This window comes from Schistocerca americana, chromosome 2, assembly GCF_021461395.2.
Source record: "Schistocerca americana isolate TAMUIC-IGC-003095 chromosome 2, iqSchAmer2.1, whole genome shotgun sequence".
NCBI classification, from domain to species: Eukaryota; Metazoa; Arthropoda; class Insecta; order Orthoptera; family Acrididae; genus Schistocerca; species Schistocerca americana.
The window spans coordinates 117710854-117736927 of NC_060120.1; the positions used below are offsets into that span (position 1 = coordinate 117710854).

General features: G+C 39.6%; 1 protein-coding gene across 1 annotated transcript in view; it reads right to left on the minus strand.

The window, feature by feature from the left end:
• Positions 1–1866: 1866 nt before the first annotated feature.
• The window catches only part of LOC124594997 (bystin), a 68436-nt gene continuing 44228 nt past the window's right edge, over positions 1867–26074 (minus strand). Inside the window, exons 6-7 of the mRNA XM_047133541.1 lie at positions 10352–10560; positions 1867–2204 (exon numbers count right to left, since the gene is read on the minus strand). Coding sequence (XP_046989497.1) covers positions 1991–2204; positions 10352–10560 — 423 coding nt within the window. The 3' untranslated portion in view covers positions 1867–1990. The remainder of the gene's footprint in view (positions 2205–10351; positions 10561–26074) is intronic.

The following is a 26074-nucleotide window of genomic DNA, read 5'->3' on the forward strand; positions in this document are numbered from 1 at the left end:
AATTTAGTATTTAATGAAGGGAATTACATTATTTAATGTGGCACAGCCAAAGCTGTAGTGGCCAGCCAAACAACTAGAGATCTTATGCAAACAGAATCTTACCTTTCCAAACGAAACTTGTGAGCCATGTCTAGACCACTCCTTAAGTGAAATGATAGAAGCCCAAGAAGGGCAGATAAGTGTGGCACAAACGCTATATTGTGTAGGGCAGTATTGGAACAGGAAATGTCAAGTAATAGTGACATTATGTGTCACAATTCCTAGCACCATGATTATTCTCATTTGATCCACATAGGATTTTTATATTTGATGCAATGTGGTATGAGGTGGTGGTATATTGGATTTCCACAGCAAGAGACGACAGATAGATTGACTTATTTGATATAGTACTTAGGTAATAGTTAGGAACAGACTATCTGGGGTAATTGTACAGATAAAAAGTTTAGTGGTAATCAAAGTATAGCGAATAGTCGGAATAAGACCCAATGGACCGGGTCATGGAGGGAGGCAGTGTAGTGGCACTACCCAGCATTTTAGATAAAAGTTTTACATATTTAATGTGTGTTGGAAAGTGGCACAGAGATCACTGTGGAGTACTGCAATAACAGTGCTGGCCGTCAGCCACACTACGTCGACGTGTAGGACACAAACAGAAGTGAAAGTGAGTTGCAAAATGAGGATAGCTAAGCGCAGTGGTAAACTGCCCCGCACAGCAAAGAAAGATGTAGTAAGCAGTTCACTGCCAACACACTCGAGCAAGTCTCTTTGTTATCGGTGACATGACTAGACACCAGGTTTTAGAGAAAGGAATGGGCAGTAACAATATAAAAGAGGCTGAAACTGAAGACAGAATGTCATTTGATTCAGGGACTTAGTCATCGCTGGCAGCTGCACCATGAGATGAGAGCACTGCCAGACCTTGAGATGACTGGGCAACACCAGCAGCAGCCTTCAGTTTGAGACCAGGCTGTGTCTGCTGCTGCACTGGGCCCTTCACGGGACTTGGTTCCATAGTGCCACCAGCTTGCTGTCAGTGTTTGCTGCCACTGATGCTGAGGCCCTGGGAGGAACTTGGCATCATAATGCCAGCTGCCGTCCGCTGCCCGTCTGAGGGACGAGGGTTGAGACCCACGCACAGCCGCCTCCGTCACTGTGAAGTGAAAAGCTGTGGAGGCGCCGCCTGGCGTGTTGCTCCACCGGGAAGTGTCGCTTTCGCAACCAGCCGTGGCCTTGCTTTTGCTGCTGAGCCAAAGTCCTGACACAGCATCGCCGGCTGCTGTCCTAACAGCAGACACCAGCTGTACCGTCCAGAGCTCACAAGGAGGTGTGTGCTGTCTCATGTAGAGTTGATGATATAATAAACTTATATCGTTAAGTTATCCACAGTGTTTCCATTGGTTACCCATCACCTACAGCATCACCACACACACATTACCCCTTACAGAGCTCGCCACTACAGGGTGGTCCATACAGTGTCATCCATTAAGTGACAGTTATTTTATAACATGACAGAATTCTACATGAAGAAAACTTTTATACTAAAAGAATTTGGTTTACAAGATAGTCACTGTGCTGGCCTTTGGCAGTATGCCTAGTCTATGTAAAACTGCTTGTAGCAGTTTACACAAAAAATCTTCAAGATTTCAACCTGGGACACACTGCACTTGTTCCACCTTATAATTCTTAAAGAAAAAATGTTACACTAAGCAGCTACATGTACATACGGATTATGCATAAACTTTTTGCAATAAAACTATTGTTCTCTTTTAATTCCAGTACTGTGTCTAATTCTTGTATTTGTAGAATTAAGAAACTTGAAGATGGTTTGATGACTACAGACAAAAATATTAATAAATAACAAAAATATTTCACTGATTTGGCATTTTGGAAAAAATGCCCCATTTAATGAGAAAACTTATGTACAATGTATACAGTTGTATTATAATTCCAGAACTTATACAGCAAACAACCGTAGTTGTGAAGTCCAGTTCTACAACATAGGTTCTGCCACCTCTTCATCACGGCAGCGGGCAGCTTGAAGTTCCCGCCGCACTTCGGGAGTGATACTCGGATGACTTTGATGTCGTAGCAGTCCAAGAAGAGCAGCTTTTTGTTCTGAGCTTATGTCTCCTTTATAGCGCTGAACAAAAGTTAGCAGAGCTTGATGCCATAGGACTGGCAGCTCACGGCGATCACGCTCAAACCTAAAAAAGCGGAAAGGAAGGAATTTTTTGATGAGAAGTACCAGTTGTTTGGAACCCATGACATACAAGAAACAAATTTTATGCTAAACAGCACCCCATAACAGTCAAGGGTCTTGGGATACAAGTGTCAAGAGGGCAAGGGTCAATAACAGTCTAAAATGGGAAATGAAAGGCAACTCAGACTGGAAGAAAATATATTGAACAGAACTGCCAAAAATTTTGTAACCAGTGGGTTTACTTACTCCACTGTTAATATAGTTAACACTGCGATTTGTGTTGGCCTTGCAGTGGAGGTGTGTATGCTCTTATTTACAGACAGCTGTGAAACTGTCAATCTGCAAGGCCTCATCTGTTACTTGAGACATCTTGATGATTCAGGAAAACCAAATTAACAGATGATTAGGTTCCTAGTATGGAACAATATCTAGATGTCCAGAAAAAATCAAAATGGTATTTGGCATGAGTAGCTAATCTTGACTGTTTTGTGTATAGATCAATAAATGGATTCGGAAAACGATATTGAACTGTATAGTGATACCGAATGCACAAGTCATCATCGATTAAGTTGTAGGTTCCAACAGTTGAAACCATAATGGTAACAAAAATAGTTGAGTAATATCCAATTTGAAGATGTGTTTCTGTTGCACAAATCTGAATACAAGTATAATGCCTGCAGCAAATGAAAATTTAAAAATAATATGACAGAAGTTAATAGGAAATATATAATGCAAACAAATCTTTAATATACATTTGGAACAATGAGGTCTCAATGAAGAAATCAAATAAATCATGTCTGAGCAAATGTCTACGTAACGCCGAGACACAGTGTTAAGAATCTTAATTACTATTTTTATTGTAAAATTTTGGTTAAACTAAATGGATGACACATGAGTACCAGCAATGCAGTATTTTATTTACATGTTCACGTGAGATTAATTCTTCCACAAACAAAAACTCCTCTACAATGCAGGTGCATTCTAGTAGAACAGGCATATAACTGAATACATAAACATGACACCTCTGCTCAGATTCAACCTTATAATAATACAGAATATATGGAATAACAGCAGAAAAAAAGATTGATATATCTGGCACTGATACATAACATGATAACAAAATCATTCTTGAAGTATGCCATGGAAAAGAAACTAAAAAGTTAAAACCAAGAGGTTAAAAAAGACCATAACACAAACAAGAGGAGGCAGCAAGTATAAAGACTTTTAGCACAAATGTGTTAAAACAAAGAGATATGAAGTGATTAAAAGTCAATATAACCGCAGTCTGGTTTCAGTACAAGGTTTGAATAACATGTACAAATGGTAAATAACCTTTGGCTCCCTGTATTTGCCTGACCAGGAGTTAACTTCAACCTATGCATTTCCCTTTGTAAGTTCTCTAATGTCCCTAACCGAGTAAGTGATTTAACATTCCATGCTTTGGCCTGGGAAATGCCAGTTTTGTTTTTTCTGATGACAACATCCTCCTGAGTAGTTCCCACCCAGATATTGAAATGGGAGACTTTCTGCCTATGGAATATTTTACCCAAGAGGATGCCAACTTAATTAAACCATACAGTAGAGCTGCATATCCTAATGGCGTACAAAAAATTAATGGCATTGTTCATCACTGCTTTTTGCTGTTCACAGTTGCAACAAAGCAATGCCAATTTGTTTAACATTACAACAAGGCCAGATCAGTCAATCATCCAGACTGTTGTCCCTGCAACTAGTGAAAAGGCTGCTGCCCCTCATCAGGAATAGTAGGTTTGTCACGCCTCTCCACTTACACCTTTCCTGTGTTGTGCAACTACACTATGGCTATCTATCTCACTGAGGCACGTAAGCCACCCAAACTCAGAAAGGTTCACGATGTGTCACGAATTTACTTGACATAAAAAAATTAAGAATTGCACCTAGACTGAAACAGCTAAATTAAGTAGAGGTTGTGTATGAATCAAGTATAGGTTGTGTATGAGAAATTTTAGGCACTCAGCTGTTATGACTGCAAGGATAGTATAAGAAAAACTGCAAAAGTGAATGAGTGACAGTAATTTTACTTTACATGGCATGAGGAAAAGGAATCTGAGGTGGATTTAAAACGATTTTGTGAATGGATAGACAGGTTTGGTTCAATCCAAAGGCCTGAAGACCAACTGTTCTTTCAGCACCTCTGGCTCAATGTTTCATACCTAACAGGGATTTCCTAACGTTTATCTTTGACAATTTTGGAATTTGAAGTTTTACTACTCATCTTCATGTAGAAGTCATAAATATGAATATCTACACAGGGACATTTGGACTAGAAGCTATACTTATGCCTGTGTGGATATTTGTATCTGATACAAAAACCATACTTCTGGCATTTGGAGGCACTTTGTGCTGATGATGACACTAACATGATTATGAAACTAATCAGTTACGAACTATTAACTGATAACTGGCACGTGAATGATTTTTTGTGCAAAATCTAGAGATTTAACTTTTTTGACAAAAGTAAGGTTTTCCATGACAATACTTCCAGCTTATCAACACTGACCCATAAAATAAAAACACAAAACTTCCAATTACAATGCATGTTGCTGTTTTGTGCAGTACTATATCAAACAGCAACATTAGCATCAATTTTAATAAATTGCCCAAGAAAAGTTTTGCACAACCTGCATACCTGTGAATATATGTGGGCTTAGACAAGAGGCAAGCAAGAAATGAAGGAGAAGCCTAACGGGGGAAAAATACTGTGAAACAAAAACAAAATAAAAGGCAGTCTGTTGGAAACTGGACATCTTTGCACATTTGTGAAATTAAAATATGCTGCTGGATAATGTTCAATAACATGTTGGTCCACCCCACACAATGTAATGTGCAGATCCTTCTTGGCACACTATTTACACAGTGTCTATGCTTTTTCCACTCTCTGGTAGCAGCTCTGTGGTCATTCAGGGCACAAGTAAAGTTCCTGTAATGGTACACCCCATGGCCTAGGAGTAGCATCTTCCATTGCTAATCAAAACGTCCTCGGTCACAGGTTCAAAACCTGCCACTGCTTAAATTTTGATTAATAATCAGTAAGACTTCCAGCATAAGAAGTCACCCTCATTCTGCTAACGGCCTTGTCAAAGATGGCGGAGGAGTGGACAGAGGTTCATGGCACTCTCTTGTACTTGGGGTGGGAAACTGCTCCTAAAAGCAGAAAAATCATCAATGATAAATGACATGAGGATGCAGAAGGCAAACAGAAACTACTACATTAAAGACACACAACTTGTATCCACAAGACATGTGGCCTGTAATGTAAAACGTATCATGATGACCTATCCACTGGCAAAAGATTCCAGAACAGTCCTCCATTTGGATCTCTGCAAGTGGACTGCCACAAGGAAGGTGACCATTAGAGAAAGCACGAGCAACCAACAAAAGGATAATGTTCTACGAGTCGGAGCGTGGAACATCAGAACCTTGAATGTGGACTGGGAAGCTACAAAATTTGAAAAGTTAAATCCAAAGGTCACTCTAGATATAGTAGGGGTCAGTGAAGTGAAATGGAAGAAGACAAGGATTTCTGGTCAGATGAGTATAAAGTAATATCAAGAGCAGCGGAAAATGGTATAACGGGAGTAGGATTTGCAATGAGTAGGAAGATAGTGCAGAGAGTGTGTTACTATTAACAGTTCAGTGGTATAGTTGTTCTTACCTGAATCAACAGCAAACCAACAGTGACAATGATAGTTCAGGTATACTAGCTGACGTCGCAAGCTGACGATGAGGAGACAGAGAGAGTTTACGAGGATATTAAAAGAGTAATACAATATACGAAGAGAGATGAAAATCTAATAGTCATGGGGAACTGGAATGCAGTTGTAGGGGAAGGAGTAGAAGAAGAGGTTGGAGGATAATAAGGGATTGGGACAAGGAATGAGAGAAGAGAAAGACTAATCGAGTTCTGTAATGAATTTCAGCTAGTAACAGCAACTACTCTGTTCAAGAATCACAAGAGGAGGAGATATACTTGGAAGAGACTGGCTGTTACCAGAAAATTTCAGTCAGATTACATCATGGTCAGGCAGAGATTCTGAAATCTGATACTTGATTATAAGGCATTCCCAGAAGCAGATACAGACTCGGACCACAATGTAGTAGTGATGAAGAGTAGGCTGAAGTTTAAGAGATTGGTTGGGAAGAATCAATGGGCAAAGAAGTGGGATACAGAAGTACTAAGGGGTGAGGAGATATGCTTGAAGTTCTCAAAGGCCATAGATACAGCAATAAGGAATAACTCAGTAGACAGTACAGTCGAAGAGGAATGGATGTCTCTACAAAGGGCAGTCGCAAAAATTGGAAAGAAAACATAGGTACAAAGAAATTAACTGTGAAGAGGACATGGGTAACAGAAGAAATACTTCACTTGATCGATGAAAGAAGGAAGTACAAAAATGTTCAGGGAAATTCAGGAATACAGAAATACAAGTCGCTGAGGAGCAAAATAAATAAGAAGTGCAGGTATGCTAAGACAAAATGGCTGCATGAAAAATGTGAAGAAATCGAAAAAGAAATGATTGTCGGAAGGCCTGACTTCTTGACTAAGCGTATAGGAAAATCAAAACAATCTTTGATAAAATTAAAAGCAAGAGTGCAATGCGTATTCCACTTGGGAAGGCAGGGGAGAGGGTGGATGGGTGGAAAGGGTATATTGAAGGCCTCCAAGAGGAGGAAAATTTGTCTGATGTGATAGAAGAAGAAACAGGAGGCAATTTAGAAGAGAGAGAGGATCCAGAATTAGAATCAGAATTTACGAGAGCTTTGAAGGACATGGTTCAAATAAGGCAGAAGGGATAGATAACATTCCATTAGAATTTCTAAAATCATAGGAGGAAGTGGCAACAAAACAACTATTCAAGTTGTTGTATAGAATTTATAAGTCTGGCGACATACCATCAGACTTTTGGAAAAATATCATCCACACAATTCTGAAGACTGCAAGAGCTGACAAGTGCGAGAATTATCGCACAGGCAACTTGACAGCTCGTGCATCCAAGTTGCTGACAAGAATAATATACAAAAGAATGGAAACGAAAACTGAGAATGTGTTAGATGATAATCAGTTTGGCTTTAGGAAAGGTAAAGGCACCAGAGAAGCAATTCCGACATTGCAATTGATAAGGGAAGCAAAAATAAAGAAAAATCAAGACACGTTCATAGGATTTGTTGGCCTGGAAAAAGTGTTCGACAATGTAAAACGATGAAAGACGTTCAAAATTCTGAGAAAAATAGGGGTAAGCTATAGGGAGAGACAGGTAAAATACAATATGTACAAGAGCCAAGAGGGAATAATAAGAGTGGATGACCAAGAACGAAGTGCCAGGATTAGTCTTTCGGCCTCTACTGTTCAATCTGTACATTGAAGATGCAATTATGGGAATAAAAAGAAAGATCCACAAGAGGAATTAAAATTCAAGGTGAAAGGGTATCCCAATGATATGATTCGCTGATGACATTGCTATCCTGAGTGAAAGTGAAGAAGAATTACATGAATTGCTGAACGGAATGAAAAGTCTAATGAGTACAGAATATGAATTGCCAATAAATCGAAGAAAGATGAAAGTAATGAGAAGTAGCGGAAATGAGAACAGCAAGAAACTTAACATCAGGATTGATGGCCATGAAGTAGATGAAGTTACAGAAATCTACTACTAGGCAGCAACATAACCAATGATGGACAGAGCAAGGAGGAGATCAAAAGCAGACTAGCATTAGAAAAAATGGCATTCCTGGCTAAGAAGTCTACTAGTATCAAACATAGGCCTTAATTTGAGGAAGAAATTTCTGAGAATGTACAACTGTAGAGGACGACAGAGACTGGAATACATCCACCAAAGAATTGAGGACATGAGTTGCAAGTGCTACTCTGGGATGAAGAGGATGGCACAAGAGAGGAATTTGTGGTGGGCTGCTCAAAAATGCTCAGAAGACTGATGATAAAAAAAGACACACTGCAAAGTCTCAACTGGTCCCAAACACACTCAGCTGAGTTTACATCAGCAAGTACCTCTGGCTGTTGCATTTGGTTGAGTCCTGCATCCTGGAGAAAGATGTCCATAAGGGGGGGTCACAGGATGCTCGTGTATTATCATTACAAGAGATAAAACCATCATATAAATGTTGACTACAGGCCTTGAAAACAGATTAGCATATCCTTTCCTGATAATATAATGTCTCCAAATTACCATCAATAGTGATGAGGAGTGTCTGAGATCTGCATGATACCAATCCAAAGCATGACAGGACCAAATCCCTTGTGAATCCATTGGACTGTGTACCTGTGAAGGACACTGGGCCCTCTAATACTTGGTGAAGAGAAGCTGATGTCAGGTTAACCCAGGCTTCATTCTAGGTGTTCCCTTGCCCACTTCCTTTGTGTAAGACAATGCTGGGGGCTGTGTACCAATACTTGTAACAGACATCTGACACCCAAACCGAACAAGGCGAGACTGTTGCATACTGTTTGGGTCATCACAGCCCTCCCTACAGCCTCCTAGTGGGCAGTGCACAGTTCTGTTGCATTCTCCTCAGAGTACCTAACAACTATAATTTGCAGGTTGTGGTAACACACTTGTGATTATCTGCAGGTAACCATTATCAGACATGCATTTCGTCTCTTATGAAGAGGTTTAATGTTCAAATGCTATTGCTGACAGTCTTCTAGGGCATAAAATAACAATGCACACACAATGTAAGCTTCAGATGATCCTTAAAGGCACGTTGGTAAACTGAACAGTGAACACAAGCTGTAATGTACTGCTCACAATTGGATACACAGTGCACTCTAATGAAATGCATTAAAACACACGTTCGCATTTACAGCCATTACAAAGGCTGCTGTACACAGTGAATGCCTGTGGTCATATCCTCTCAGACAAAATAATACATGTTACAGCAGTTCAAACTGGAGATAAGATAATATTAAAGCAATCCTTAGCAAAATGATAACCAAATGTGCCTGATATAATTTTACATCCTCATATCCATTCAAGATCTACAACTTCACTGTATTGACATCACTCACATATGCTGCATGCTGCAGACCCTTCAGCCATATACCTTAATTGTCAAAAGACTGAGATCCCAACAACACCATAGATAGCATTTCCAAACATGGTACATAACAAAATAAGTAAGGAAACCATAGGATTCACACACTCCTGAAGTAGCTCTCCAGTTGTTAGTTACAGTATGGGCTGTTTCACAATGTTTCTATGATTTCAAATCTGAACAATGTGCACTAAAAACCAGATGCACTGATGGAGACACCGTCAAGTTTCATCCCGTATACAGGTCAGTAGTCATGTTGTACTGGTCAAAGCATCAGCGGGCATTTGTGGTGGAATGCTATTTATGGCATTTGTTACAAAAATGTTCCAACAAGATGGCACAACATGCTGCACACACAAGACCTTGCAAAGCTCTCAATGAAGTGTTTCGTGAGCACATGATTTCCAAATGTGCTTGTATCAAATTGCCGTCTTGCTCACCTGAGTTAAACATGCCAAACTTAATATGGGGTTACCTGATGGAAAGAGTGTACTCTGACCGGCTGAGAAGCTTACAATACTGAAAAGATCAAATTCACTATGAAAGTTCCAGAATTCCTCCAGCAGTTATGAAAGATGTGTTCAAAAATTGGGTTAAAAGCCTCAGGTGTAGTGTAGCTGCTAATGGTTATCTTTTGGCCAATGTAATGTTTTATAAGCAAACTCAAATAAATGTTGTGCCCTGTGTAAAACATTCAACTTTTTTCATGATTAGTTTGTGTGTTATTGAAATATGAATTCATCAAAACATTTTGAAACACCCTGTACAAGCATTTGTATACTACATACCTAGTTATCTAGAAATTACTTCAGTTATAGCTTTAGTTGTTCTTAATGGCATATATTTACGACTGGTGACTAACTGGAATCATAAAAATTACAAAAGTCTCATAGCATCAATATGAACATGCTCATTTTCACTGATTTAATAAATGTGTTTAAACACTACAAACAATTTCTCAATAATAATGCAAAAAAATCATTATCTGGATGCTTTACAGTGCATACCGTTACTGTGAAAAGACGGATTTGGAGAGCATATTAATAAACTAAGAATACATACCTTAGGAAGTGAAATACAACAGCATCAACAACTCTATATGGTAGAGCATACTTTTTATCCAAAAATATTCTTAAAAATATGGAATTGGCACCATTGTAATCCATTTCTGCAATCTTAAGAATAGCTGCTGAAGAATGCAGTATAGGTATGGAATTACGAGCTATGACAGAGCCAAATATTATGGCTTCCCTCAAGGTGCACGTTCCACTCTGCAATATAGAAAACTCATGTTAAAATTTCCTCTTTAAAACATGGAAATAAAGTGATACAAATAAATAACAAAGAATTATACTGCCAATGTTGAGTAGCATTTTAGGTACAAGCCAAGCAGAATAAACCAGTATTTATTATAATCTGTAGTGTATTTAATCACAGCCAGGTACATAAAAATGCAACCATTGTCAAGCTACGATAAAGGCTACTGCTCTTTAACACAATCAACAAAACAATTATTTACCATCTTACTCTGTTGTGAGAAACATTCTATGCTAACAAAACGAGAGGTTGAAAAGAAAGTTAATCATGAGCAGCACGCACTGTATTTGGATGCGCAATACATTTTTATATAATCTAAAATAGCAATAAGATAGTAAGCCCATTTTCTACAATATGTGTAGTTTACAGAGGTAGCTATATACAGCGGAGATTATAAACTTCCATGTCACTGGCTATTACAGTGTACATCTGAAAGCTATGAAGAGCACACATTTGAATGAAATGCAGTATGTCAGTTTTTCAGTCTATGTTGGGGACACATGAAATATTATGCAGCATACCTAGGCATATACAAAAATGACAAATCAACTTCCCTGCAAATACAATGACATCTTACTATTAATACATATAGTGAACAGTGACCGAAAATGAAATCATTTATTGATGGAGTCTAAAGCTAAATGTCATAATCAAGAAAAACAAAACTGGCACTATATGTGTAGCACCATGGAATGTTAAATCCTTTCATCAGGTAGATACGTTAGAGAATTTAAGAAAGATGGTAATGGAAAGTTCTGGTAGAATTTAGGAGTAAAGGAACAGTACAGGTGTTGAGCCTTCCCCAACACGCAAATAAACAAGCCAAATCCTTTTTTGTGCTAGAGTACATATAAATACATACGCAAACATGATCAGTGTGTTCAGTGCATGATGACATGGATGAATGGATTAGGAGGAGTTAGGATGGAACAGAGGAGAGAGAGACCTTGGGAAGAGGATGTGGTTGCAGAATGAGTATAGTTAAGGTCCAAGGACAGTGGACAGTGTGGAGATGGGTACAGGGCAGAAGGCTAGTGGAAGCTGAAAGGATAACTCCCATCTTTGTAGTTTAGAGAAGCTGGTGTTTGGGAGAGGGGGGGGGGGGGGGGGAGGGAGGGGCAATCGAAGTGGCATGTGTTGTGAAGCAGAAACTAACTTCAAGCATGTTGTGCTTAGCAGTGTATTCTGCCACTGGGAGGTCAACTCTGCCATTTGGCCACAGTTCGGTGGTGACTGCTCATTAAGGTGAACAGCTGGTTGGTGATCACGTTGGTGTAAAATTATGTGCAGAAATTGCAGAAAGCTCACGTATGACTGCTTTCACATATAGCCAGTGAAGGGACAAGAGTAGGATCTGCTGGTTGGGTGTATTGGACAGGTCACACACCTGGCACTACCACAGGGATATGATCTGTGTGGCAAGGGGACAGGAGTGCATGTGGCACAAGGATGGGCTACAATTTTGCACAGATTAGATGGGTGATGGCGTACGACTTTGCGAGGAGTGGGAATGATTGTGGGTATGATGTTCATAATTTCTGGGCCCAATGATAAATAGTTGAAGCCCTGGTGAAGGTACAGTTCTGTTGTTCTACTGCGGGATGATACTAGGTGATAAGGGGGAAAGTACTCCTTTGCAGGTAGTTCTTGGGAAGCTGGTGGCAGGATTAGGGGTGTGTGATGATATGGTACAAGAAATCTGTCTGGGGACTAGGTTTGGGGGGGGGGGGGGGAGTAGTTCCTACCTGTACTTGAGAACTGAATTATTGTCAGTGTAAATTTGCTGTCCATGTGTGGCCACACTACAAGGGAGGGATTTTCTAGTGCAGATGAAAAGTAAGCTATCAAAATGCAGCCTCTGTTGTTGGTTAGTGGTCTTGAAATGGACAAAGGTATGGATGGAGCCATCAGAGAGGTGGAGGTTAACATCCATGAAGATGACATGCAGAGCTGTAAGAGGACTGGGTGAAGCAAATGATAGAAAATGTGTTGAGGCTGGGAGGAACAAAGATGGAGTATTTTCGCCCTGGTTCCAGATCATGAACATATAATCAATGAGCATGAACCAGGCAATGGGTTTGGTGTTCTGAGTGGATAGGAGGGTTTCCTCTAGATGGCCCACAAACAGGTTGACATAGGTGATTGCCATGTAGATGCCCATCACTGCACAGTGGATTTGTTGTATATCTTTCCCTCAAAGTAGGAATTGCTACATGTAATGACATAATCAGTCGAATGAATAAGGAATGAGCTGGTAGGTTTCACCTGCAAAGCACACTTACAAACTGGTGTTTTCCTCACCAAATGAGGATCCAGTACAAATATAAGGACCACAATGTATCCTCTTCAAACCCAAATACATCTGAACACCATCCTGCATTGGTCTTATGATTGATAATGTGAACCTGGATCTCTTCCTGTGGATTTGGAATGCTTCGTAGTATAGATCTTCAAATTGATGCTATCCAGTACACTCGCATTATAATTTTTGTGAGGAATTAATCTATTTCTGCAAAGTCATCACAGTGAACTGGTGTGTATTTCCCCATTGGTTGTATGAATCAGTGCACTAAGATGGGTCAATGTGGAGATACGGTAGAAATAAGCAATTGTGTTTGGAAGTGCCCATGATTGCTTCATGAATAAAGTCATTCCATTTGCTGATGTATCAATGCAGATGGTCCAACGGATATACAAGGAATGACATACTATGGTATATTGATAATTTTCACTTATGGACCGTCTGACAGCAACTGAATAAAACACAATTTTAGTGCCATACGCGTTTCGCCTTTATTTTCTGCAAGGCATCATCAGTGGCCTGGAATATGTACATATGTTAGCTATTTTATTTACATTTTTGTCACTATGTCTATAGGTTATAAACAGTTCTGGTGGTTGGTATTTCCTATTAAGTAGTAATGTTTTGAACTGTACTTATAGGTTGCGTAGACAGTTTCTTACATATTACGCTCCTGTTGCATTTTTGGTGTTGTTCTTCTTCCTATGAGCGCCAATTTGCTGTTTTTTCCGCATTCCACAGCACTATGCACTGAACGCTTGTTTTAATGCAATGTTTTGGTTTCTGTTGCCGACTGTCAAATGTTTTTGCCAAAGATCGAATATTACTGCCAAGCGTATGAGTGTAACTATTGAAGTATCTGTGGTCTGTTCGTGTACGCATTTGTGTGTGCGTTTGTGTATGTGTGTGTGTGTGTGTGTGTGTGTGTGTTTTTTTTTTTTTGGTGTCGTATTAATTTAATTTAATTTTATTGTATTTATTTATTTATTTTTGTTTTTGTCCTGTGTATGTGTGTGTGTGTGTGTGTTTTGGTGTGATATATATTTTTTTGTGCTGTGTGTGTGCCTGTCTGTATTTTGGTGTTATGCAATTTTTTTTTTTTTTTTTGGAGGGGGGCTGTGTGTGTGTGTGTGTGTGTGTGTGTGTGTGTGTGTGTGTGTGTGTATTTTGGTGTTATATATATATATTTTTATGTTATCATTTCCTTTATTAAGTGTAGTAGGGAGCCTGTGCTGATGTGTGTTTGTTCATTTATCACATGTTTGTTTTCTGCTATGGCTTTCTGGATGTGGAAGTTTTCTTGCATTTGTATAAGATGTTTGTCATGGTTGCTTATTCTCATTATTTTCATTTCTTGTTCCATGTTTGTAGGATGATGGTTGTAGTGTTTTAAATGCTCTGCAAATGTGGAATGGTTTGTTTCATACTTCCAACATCTGATATGTTCTTTGTATCTTGTTTCAAAATTCCTGCATGTCATGCCTATGTATACTGCATCACAACTTTGACATTCAAGTTTATATATTCCTGATTGTTGGAATTTGTCCCTCTTGGTAGCTGGCTGGCTTAGGTGTGATTGAAGGGTTTGCCCAGGCTTATATGCTATTTTGAAGCCCTGTCTCTTTAGGATGTTTGCAACTCTGTGTGTTAGTTTATGTGTGTAGGTCATGGTGTACCATCTGGTTCTTTTCTGTGTGGTGTTGTCATTGTGTGTGTTTATTGAGTGTGTTTGTAAGTTTTCAGCTTGTGAGTTCTTTTGTATTGTGGAAATGTTGTGTTTGTTTTTTATTTGTGTTTTTTTTTTTTTTTTTTTTTTTTGATTGAGCCTGTGTACCACATGTGTGTCATACCCGTTGTTCCTAGCTATTTGTATGATCGTGTTCATTTCTTGTTCATAGTTTCTCTTGCTGAGTGGGATTCTGTTTAATCTATGAATCTATGTAACATGTGCCTTAGTGCTGCAAGTTTCTGGCTTTGGGGGTGGTTGGATGTGGAATGTATTCTTGTGTCCGTGGCTGTTGGTTTTCTAAAGATGTTAAATGTATGTTTTCCATTTTCTTTTTTAATTGTAATGTCAAGAAAATTTATTTGATTTTCTTTTTCAAGTGTGAATTTTATGTTCTTATGAGCTTTGTTTATTTCTGAATGGAGTTCATCTATTTTTTCACTTGGCTCGTCTACCAGACAAATAATGTCATCCATGTATCTGTACCAATATATGATCTTGAAACTTTCATTTGTGGTTATCTTATCAAATATCTGATTTTCAAGGTGACTGATGAAAATGTTTGCTAGTGTTCCTGATATTGGGGATCCCATGGGCAGTCCATCAGTTTGTAGATAATATTCTTCCTCAAACTGAAAGTAGTTTTGTTCCGTTGTCAGTCTGAGCATATCTGTTATTTCTTTTATTGCGTCTGTGGTGAGGTTGCTGTGGGATGAGAGATTTTGTTCTATGATTTCTATTGTTTCTGTGATAGGGATGGAGGTATACATATTTTCTATATCGAATGAAATCAGTGATGCTGTGTGTGGTACCTGTATGTTCTGTATGTTTTCTATTAGGTTTCCTGTGTTTATCACTGTTCTGTTGTTTTCTACTTTATAGTGTTTTGTAACTAACTTTTGGAGGTGTTTGGCTATGCGGTATGTTGGGGCTTTCTTGAAGTTGATAACAGGTCTCATTGGCATTCCGTCTTTATGTACTTTCGGTTGACTGCGGAGTGTTGGTGCTTGTGTGTTTTTCTGTGTTAAGTAGTATTTCTGTTTGTCTGTGAGTGTGTGTTCAATGTTTTTCAGTGTTCGTCTCACATTTGCCTGGAATCGTGTAGTTGGATCTGACTTCAGTTTTTGTATTGCGTTGGTGTTTATGTATTCCTTGGTTTTTGTGATGTATTACTCTTTATCCATGAGTACTGTTACATTTCCCTTGTCTGCTCTTGTTATTAATATGTTGTTGATTGTTAACTTTTGTTTTAACCTTTTCATAGTAGCTGCTTCTGTTTGGTTGTTCTTATTGTGTGTCTGCTGTGTTTGTTTTATTATGCCTTTTATTTCTTCTTTTACTAGTTCTCTTGTCAGTCCTATGTTTATTTCACAATTGTTTTGTTGTTCTTCACGTGTAAGGATGTGTTCGGTTTCTACTATGAGATTTTCTATGTATTGATTGTTCACTTTGCTATTGGTGCAGTGTTTCAGATTAAACAGAATCCCACTCAGCAAGAGAAACTATGAACAAGAAATGAACACGATCATACAAATAGCTAGGAACAACGGGTATGACACACATGTGGTACACAGGCTCAATCAAAAAATAAAAACACAAATAAAAAACAAATACAACATTTCCACAATACAAAAGAACTCACAAGCTGAAAACTTACAAACACACTCAACAAACACACACAATGACAACACCACACAGAAAAGAACCAGATGGTACACCATGACCTACACACATAAACTAACACACAGAGTTGCAAACATCCTAAAGAGACAGGGCTTCAAAATAGCATATAAGCCTGGGCAAACCCTTCAATCACACCTAAGCCAGCCAGCTACCAAGAGGGACAAATTCCAACAATCAGGAATATATAAACTTGAATGTCAAAGTTGTGATGTAGTATACATAGGCATGACATGCAGGAATTTTGAAACAAGATACAAAGAACATATCAGATGTTGGAAGTAGGAAACAAACCATTCCACATTTGCAGAACATTTAAAACACTACAACCATCATCCTACAAACATGTAACAAGAAATGAAAATAATGAGAATAAGCAACCATGACAAACATCTTATACAAATGCAAGAAAACTTCCACATCCAGAAAGCCATAGCAGAAAACAAACATGTGATAAATGAACAAACACACATCAGCACAGGCTCCCTACTACACTTAATAAAGGAAATGATAACATAAAAATATATATATATATATAACACCAAAATACAGACAGACAGACACACACACACACACACACACACACACACACACACACACACACACACACACACAGGACAAAAACAAAAATAAATAAATAAATACAATAAAATTAAATTAAATTAAAACGACACCAAAAAACACACACACACACACACACACACACACACACACACACACACACATACACAAACGCACACACAAATGCGTACACGAACAGACCACAGATACTTCAATAGTTACACTCATAAGTTTGGCAGTAATATTCGATCTTTGGAAAAAACATTTGACAGTCGGCAACAGAAACCAAAACATTGCATTAAAACAAGCGTTCAGTGCATAGTGCTGTGGAATGCGGAAAAAACAGCAAATTGGCGCTCATAGGAAGAAGAACAATACCAAAAATGCAACAGGAGCGTAATATGTAAGGAACTGTCTACGCAACCTATAAGTACAGTTCAAATCATTACTACTTAATAGGAAATACCAACCACCAGAACTGTTTATAACCTATAGGCATAGTGACAAAAATGTAAATAAAATAGCTAACATATGTACATATTCCAGGCCACTGATGATGCCTTGCAGAAAATAAAGGTGAAATGCGTATGGCACAAAAATTGTGTTTTATTCAGTTGCTGTCAGACGGTCCATAAGTGAAAATTATCAATATACCGTAGTATTACGCGCAACTGAGGAGGACAGGACCACAAAAGTTGAAGGAATGACATACTTGCAGCCATCTAACATGATGCAACAACAGTGCTCGTAAAAGAATCTAATTGAGAGATATCGAGGAGGCCCTGCCAGCAGCTATCACGTGCACTGGGTGCAACCGGCTGCAAGTAGCTGCACATGTTGGCACGAATATGCCTGCCGCAAGGGTTCTGAGGCCATCCTTGGCTCCTTTTCGGTGGATGGCTGATTTGGTGAAGGCAACTAGCACTGCACGTGGGATGTGACATAAGCTCACTATCTGTTGTATTATATTCATAGTTGATTGTGTTACTCTGCTTTGGAGCAGAGTGAAAGGCGTATACCAGAGGCTCAGATGGTATCCGAAGCGGATTTCTCACCCTCCACTATTGGTGCAGAATCGTAGGGTTCTAATTAATACGTCAAGTGTGAATTTCCTGTAGGAAGTGCTTACTACGGTAGCGGAGTCAGTGTGGCATGCACATGGGCATTTTTTACGTTAGAGAAACCTCCCTTGGGATCAAAAACAAACTGCCGGCCGAAATAAAACTTACAACAGCCAGTGTTATCAGAGGATCCTCGTCCTCACAGACTGGATGTAGAAAAGGTTAACATGATATTTGTAAACTGCAGGAACATCCAAGAAAAGGTTCCAAAATTAGTATTGCTTACTGAAGGTTATAAAGCCCATATACGAGGTGCTATCCAAAATTTTTGGGGTTGGTCCTGCCATCTGTTGAAAACCTTAACTTCAGACTAATGGTCACCATCACCCTCGAAGTAGTTCTCATCCGTATGTACACACTGGTCAAGCGCATCTGCCACTGGTCAAACGTTTTCTGGAAGTCCTGTTCTTTGAAGGTGTTTATCAGCGCCAGCAATGCTTCTTGAATCCTCTCTAGAGTGTCAAACCGACGGCCTCTGAACTTGAGTTTCAGTTTTGGGAATAGCGTGAAGTCACAAGGTGCCAAATCTGGCGAGTACGGTGGATGGGGTACAACCACCATGTTGTTTTATTGCCAAAAACATCCTGGTGAGCAAGGACGTGTGACAGGGCACGTTGTCGTGATGCAGCAGCCAGTTCCCTTGATGCCAAAGTTCGGGCCGTTGACGCCGCATGTTTTCACGGAGCTGTCACAAAATGTCACCGTGGTACATGGAATTCACTGTTTGATTGGGTGGGATGAATTCTTTGTGCACAATTTGCTTGGTATCAAAGAAAACAATGATCATGCTCTTCAACTGTCTTGCTTTTCTGGGTTCTGGAGAGCCACTCAAATACACGCGTACGGCTCATGCTCTGTGGCCCAAACACTTGTTGAATAATTGCAAGGGGCTCTGTAGCAATTTTCCCGAGATTCACACAGAATTTGACACACACATGCTGTTCTGTTCGCAGATCCATCGTTAAATCACCACACACCAAACACAGAGTATTTTGGAAATCACTGTGGACACGCAACCTGTCCTCCCAGCTGAATGCCACTCCGCACACTGACTCATCAGATATGCAGCTCTTGCCACCTAGCAGTGCAAAGATCTACTACTCCTACTTTCCAGATGGCAGCACAAGTCCCGGAAATTTTGGATTCCACCTCGTAGTACTAGGAACAGAAAGTTGATTGAAACTTGAAGTGAATAGCAACAATATCCTAACTTTAGGCTGGAATATTTATTGTAATGATAGGTGGATCGCCAATAGTGGAGGCATATTTACTGCAGTTTTTTTTTTATTATTTTAGTCATCAGTCATCTGACTCGCTTGATGTTGCCCACCACAAATTCTTCTCCTGTGCCAACCGCTTCAGCTCGGAGTAGCACTTGCAACCTATGTGATCAATTATTTGCTGGATGTATTCCATTTTCTATCTCCCTCTATTGTTTTTGCCCTCTACAGTACCATTTAGTACCACGGAAGACATTCCCTGATGTCTTAACAGAAGTCCTCTCGTTATGTCCCTTCTCCTTGTCACGGTTTTTCACATATCCCTTTCCTCTCCAATTCTGCACAGAACCTCCTCATTCCTCACCTTATAAGTCCACCCAATTTTCAACAATTGTCCGTAGCACCACATTGCAAATGCTTTGATTCTCTTCTGTTCTGGTTTTTCCACAGTCCATGTTCAATTACCATACAATGCTGTGCTTCAAACATACATTTTCAGTAATTTCTTTCTCAGATTAAGGCCTATGTTTGACACTAGTAGAGTTCTCTTGGCCAGGAATGCCCTTTTTGCCAGTGCCAGTCTGCTTTTGATGTCGCTCCATCCATCACTGATTATTTTGCTGCCTAGGTAGCAGAATTCCTACCTGACGTTAAGTTTCTCACTGTTCTTATTTCTGTTACTTCTCATTACTTTTGTCTTTCATTGATTTACTCTCAATCCATATTCCATATTCATCAGACTGTTCATTCCATTCAGCACATCACATAACTCTTCTTCACTTTCACTCAGGATATCAATATCATCAGTGAATCTTATCACTGGGATATCCTTTCACCTCCAATTTTAATTCCAGGCATGAATCTTTCTTTTATTCCCATCATTGCTTCTTCAATGAACAGTACGGGTGAAAGACTACATCCCTGTCTTACAATCTTTTTAATCCTAGCATTTCATTCTTGGTCATCCACTCTTATTATTTTTCCCTCTTGGCTCTTGTACACATTCTGTATTACCCGTCTCTCCCTATAGGTTACCCCTATTTTTCTCAGAATTTTGAACATCTTGCACCATTTTACATTGTTGAATGCTTTTTCCAGGTTAACAAATCTATGAACATGTCTTGATTTTTCTATAGTTATGCTTCCCTTATCAACTCCAATGTCAGAATTGCCTCTCTGGTGTCTTTACCTTTCCTAAAGCCAAATTGCTCATCATCTAACACACCCTCAATTTTTTTGTTGCCACTCTTTTGTATATTATTCTTGTCAGAAACTTGGATGCATGAGCTGTTAAGTTGCCTGTGCGATAATTCTTGCACTTGTCAGCTCTTGCGGTCTTCAGAATTGTGTGGATGTAATTTTCCCGAAAGGCATATGGTATGTCTCCAGACTCATACATTCTACACAACAACATGATTTGTAGTTTTGTTGCCACTTCTCCCAATGATTTTAGAAATTCTGATGGAATGTTATCTATCCCTTCAGCCTTATTTGAACTTAAGTCTTTCAAAGCTCTCATAAATTCTGATCCTAATACTGGATCCCCTGTCTCTTCTAAATTTACTCCTGTTTCTTCTTCCCCCTCAGAGGCCTTCAATATACTCTTTCCACCTCGCTGCCCTTTCCTCTGCATTCAACTCTGGAATTCTCATTGCACTCTTAATGTTACCACACTTGCTATTAATTTCTCTGAAAGTTGTTTTAACTTTCCTGTATGCTGAGTCAAGAAGTTAGTCCTTCCAACAATTATTTCTTTTTCAACTTCTTCACATTTTCCATGCAGCCATTTTTATCTTAGCTTACCTGCACTTCTTATTTATTTTGTTCCTCAGTGACTTTTATTTCTGCATTCCTGAATTTCCCTAAACATTTTTGTGCTTCCTTCTTTCATTGATCATGTGAAGTATTTCTTCTGTTACCCATGGTTTCTTCACAGTTACCTTCTTTGTAATTGTTTTCTTTCCGACTCCTATGAAACTGGACTGTCTACTGAGCTATTCCTTATTGCTGTATCTATAGCCTTAGACAACTTCTCCTCACTCCTTAGTACTTCCGTATCCCACTTCTTTGCCCACTGATTCTTCCCAACTAATCTCTTAAACTTCAGTCTACTCTTCATCACAACTACATTGTGGTTCAAATGGCTCTGAGCACTATGGGACTTAACATCTGAGGTCATCAGTCCCCTAGAACTTAGAACTAGTTAAACCTAACTAACCTAAGGACATCACACACACCCATGACCGAGGCAGGATTTGAACCTGCGAGCGTAGCAGTCTCGCAGTTGCGTACTGAAGTGCCTAGAACCACACGGCCACCGCGGCCGGCACTACATTGTGATCTGAGTCTGTATCTGTTCCTGGGTACACCTTACAATCACGTATCTGATTTCAGAATCTCTGCCTGACCATGATGTAATCTAACTGAAATCTTCTCGTATCCCCCAGTGTTTTCCACATATACTTCTTCCTCTTGTAATTCTTGAATAGTCTTTTCCTCTCTCATTCCTTGTCCCAATCCCTTATTACGCTGCAACCTTTTCTTCTACTCCTTCCCCTACAACTGCATTCTAGTCCCCCTGGACTATTACACTTTCATCTCTCTTTACATACTGTATTACCCTTTCAATATCCTCATACACTTTCTCTATCTCCTCATTGTCAGCTTGCGATGTCAACTAGTATACCTGAACTATCGCTGTCGCTGTTGGTTTGCTGTTGATTCTAGTAAGAACAACTCTATCGCTGAACTATTCAAAGTAACACACTCTCTCTTCCCTACCTTCCTATTCACAACGAATCCTACTCTCACTATACCATTTTCTGTTCTTGCTGATATTACTCTACACTCGTCTCACCAGAAATCCTAGTCTTCTTTGCATTTCACTTCACTGACCCCTACTAAACTTAGAACGCAGGGTAAAGAACTCAATAATATCTTTGAGGTTGTCACAGATTCTGAATGTGAAATTAATGTGTGTGAAGGTAAGCTCCGTAAGTTGATCAAATATGGTAATCGGATGCTTTTATAGAGAGCGCAGGTCAGAAGTTGTAGTGGTAAAGCACTTCACACAGAATTTGCAGAATGCTGTTAATAATTCTTCCAGTCACGCTGTGGTATATGGTGTGACTTCAACTACAGATTGGGGAAGTCACAGATTGGGGAAGTCATGGAACCAAAACTGGTGCCAGAGACAGGGAATTAAAGTAATATCACAGAACTCCTAGCAACAAACAGACCTGAATTATCAAATCAGTTAATACACAGGAAGGTATCAGTGATCATAAGGCTGTAATACCAACTATGACTAAGGGTTTTATGAGGAATGTTAAGTTGGAAGGTAGGAAGATATATTTGCTTAGCAAGAGTGACAGGATACAAACTGCAGAGAATTTGAGATGTCAGCATCAAATTTCAATGACGATGATGAAGATGTGGAGTACAAATTCAAAACCATTGTTCAATATGACTTAGACAAGTATGTTCCAACCAAGATCTTAAGGGACATGGGAGACTCACTGTGGTATAATAGGTGTGTTAGAAAACTGCTATGTAAACAAACAGAGATTCACCTCAGATTCCAAAGAAGTCAAAATCTTGTTGACAAACAAAAGCTGATTATAAGGAGAGCAATGAAACAAGTATTTTGAAACTAAAATTCTGTCCACCAATCTGAGAAAAAACCAAGTCTTATGTAAAATTAGTGAGCAATTCAAAGCCCTCCATTCATTCACTCAGTGATAGTTCTGGTACCAAAATGGAAGGTAACAGAAAGGAGTCTGAAATAGGTCTTCTGAAATTGTTTCATCGCGTAAAATTGTAGCATGGTCCCTCCTTTCAATCATCGTACAATGTCGAAATGACAGATACTGAGATAGCCAATCATGGAATAGAAAAGCAACTACAATTGTTTGATATTGAAAAGGCAACAGGACCAGATGAGATACCTAAAAGATTCTATAAAGATTATGCAAAAGAACTTGCTCCCCTACTAGCAGCAGTTTATCATAGAACATTGGAGCAATGAAGGTTACCTGGTCACTGCAAAAACAGTGCAGCTCATTTTCAAGAAGGGCTGTAGGAAAGATGCACATAATTATAGACTTATATGTTGATGTCAATCCGCTGTAGAATTATGGGACATGTTTTATGCTACAGAATTAGGACTTTTTGGAGAACGAAAATCTCCTCTATAAAAATCAACATGGATTCTGCAAACAGAGATCTTGTGAAACTCAACTTGCTCTTTGCCTCTATGAGGTCCACAGAACTGGGGACAATGGTGCTCAGGTTGATGTTCCTGGACTTCAGGAACACATTTGACACCGCCCTGCACTGCAAGTTAGGGGGAAAAAATAAGAGCTTATCGAGTATCACACCAAATTTCCATCTGGATTCAAGACTTCCTTGCAGACAGGACTCAACACATCGCCCTTAATAGAATAAAGTTGACAGATGAAAAGGTAATTTCTAGGTAAATGATCTAGCAGAAAGTGTTGGAAGCTCTTTAATACTGTTCGCAGATGATGTGGTTGTCTATAAGAAAGCAGCAATGCCAGAAGACAGTATCAATTTGCAGAATGACCTACAAAGGAATGATGTGTTGTAGGCTCTGGTAATTGACTCTGAATATGAGTAAATGTAACATACTGTATGTACATAAGAAAAAGAAGTCCCCCACTGTACAACTACACTACTGAGGGAAAACTGCTCGAAACAGTACCTACCATAAAATACCTGGGAGTAACTATACAGAACAACCTCAAGTCAAATGACCACATATAACAAACAGTGAGATTTGTAGAAAGAATCTTATTGAAATGTAATGCATCCACAAAGGAAGTGGCTAGTAAGGTAACTGACCGATTCGTGAGTACTGTTCATTAATACGAGATCCTTAGCAAGTAGGACTGATAGGGGAGGGGAGGGGAGGGGAGGGGAGGAGGGGGAGGGAGAGAGAGAGAGAGAGAGAGAGAGAGAGAGAGAGAGAGAGAGAGAGAGAGAGAGAATCCAATGAAGAGCATGCTTCATCATGGGATCATTTAGTCAGTGTGAGAGTATTACAGTGATACTCAACAAACTCCAAGGGCAGGTGTTACAAGAGAGGCACTGTGGATCATGGAGAGGTTCACTACTGAAATTCCAAGAGGGCATTTTCCAGGAAGAGTCAGATGGCATATTACTTCCTCTGAAATACATCTTATGAAATGGACAACAATGAGAAAATCTGGGAAATTACAGCCAATGCAGAGGCTTACAGACAATAATCTTCCTACACACCATTCAGGAGTGGAACAGAATAGGGGGGATTAGTTAGTGGTACCAGAAGTATTCTCTGCTACACATCATTAGTTGGCTTACAGAGTATGATGCAGTGTATGCAGATGCTGGATACAAGTCAATGTCAATCAGTTTAAAATCTGAAAGGAATTGTTACTGTCAGTGAATGCAGATTCATCTCAACCATTTTCCAAGTAAAAAGTGTGAACTGAACTGTATGCAATGGACACTTTGAGCCAGGTATCCCACAAAACAGGCCACCTCTACAGCTGAGGGGGTCAGCATAGATGGCTGCCATGCGGAGGAGTCTGCAAAGTGGCCGAAACAGCAGTATGCTGACCACGTGCCCTCCATACTGCTCCCGCATGATGCTGCAAGGCAGAGGATGACACAGCGGTCAGTAGACATCCCTTGGGCCCTCACAACCTGTATGAGGAGCGTATTTTTTATCTCACAAAGGGCCACTGCTGACAGTGGTACAACTTCAATGGTCCCAACAACACAAAAACTGGAAAGTAGGTAACAGGAGGCATGTAGTGTGGTTCAATGTGTCATGATTTGGCCTCTCTTCAAATGATGCAAAGCTTTGAGTGCACCGAGGACCCACTAAGGCATTTAGCATGGACAGTGTAGGTCAGGACATAATTTATTCTGCTATGCTTCAGGGGTATTTTTTGTACCTTAATTATGGTCAACTTATTTATAGTACCGTGACCAACAATCAGGACGTTTATTTGAACTGTCTCTGTGACCATGTATTTCTATTTATTCACAGCTTCATGATGAGTATGTTTTCTACACTTCCTTTTTCCAAGGTGACAACAGTTATGTGCACAATGCAGCATGTATTCTTTCCTGGTTTCACAAACATTCGGGCAACCTTTCACACCTTGACAAGCTTATTCAATCCCCTGATTTTAATCCCATGGATAATACCTGGGATTTCCTGGAACAGCTGGCAAAATATAGCAATAAACATCCCTGCAATTTGGTTGTTCTAATCATTTTGGATTCTTCCTCACCAAACTGAGGACAGCATCAAGGCAGTGGTGTTACACAGTATTAGTGAGATGTCTTTCAAGATGACTATTTTTTTTGTGCACTTATGTAATACCAGAAATTACATGGTTTCTTTGTGTATTTTTAGAAAGGACTTCCACAATCACAGTGAGAAGAAAATAGAACCATTTCTGTTCTGTGTGGTGTAGGTAGTGTTGATTGTCACTTGCTCCAGTGGGTACACCAAACCACAGGGAAACGAACACGCATTCCTTTAAGTCCGCAGTAGACTTAGTTCACAAAGTGAACAATGCACTAACAAGTCTGGGACATAGTGGAGTCAGTGTAGAAAAACAACAGTTTCAAATTAGTACCACTCAGGACTGGAAAACAAACTGAGTCACCTTTGCTATGCAATTGCGAGGTACAAACAGCTACAAAGTACACAAATGCTGTGAACCCGGGCCACAGGCTCAGTGGCAAGCAGTCACCACCAGGTGGTGCCATATGATGTGCATATCTAGGCAGTGGATCCCCTTATGATGGCAGCCGTAGCCACCGTTCACAGCCTCAGCACAT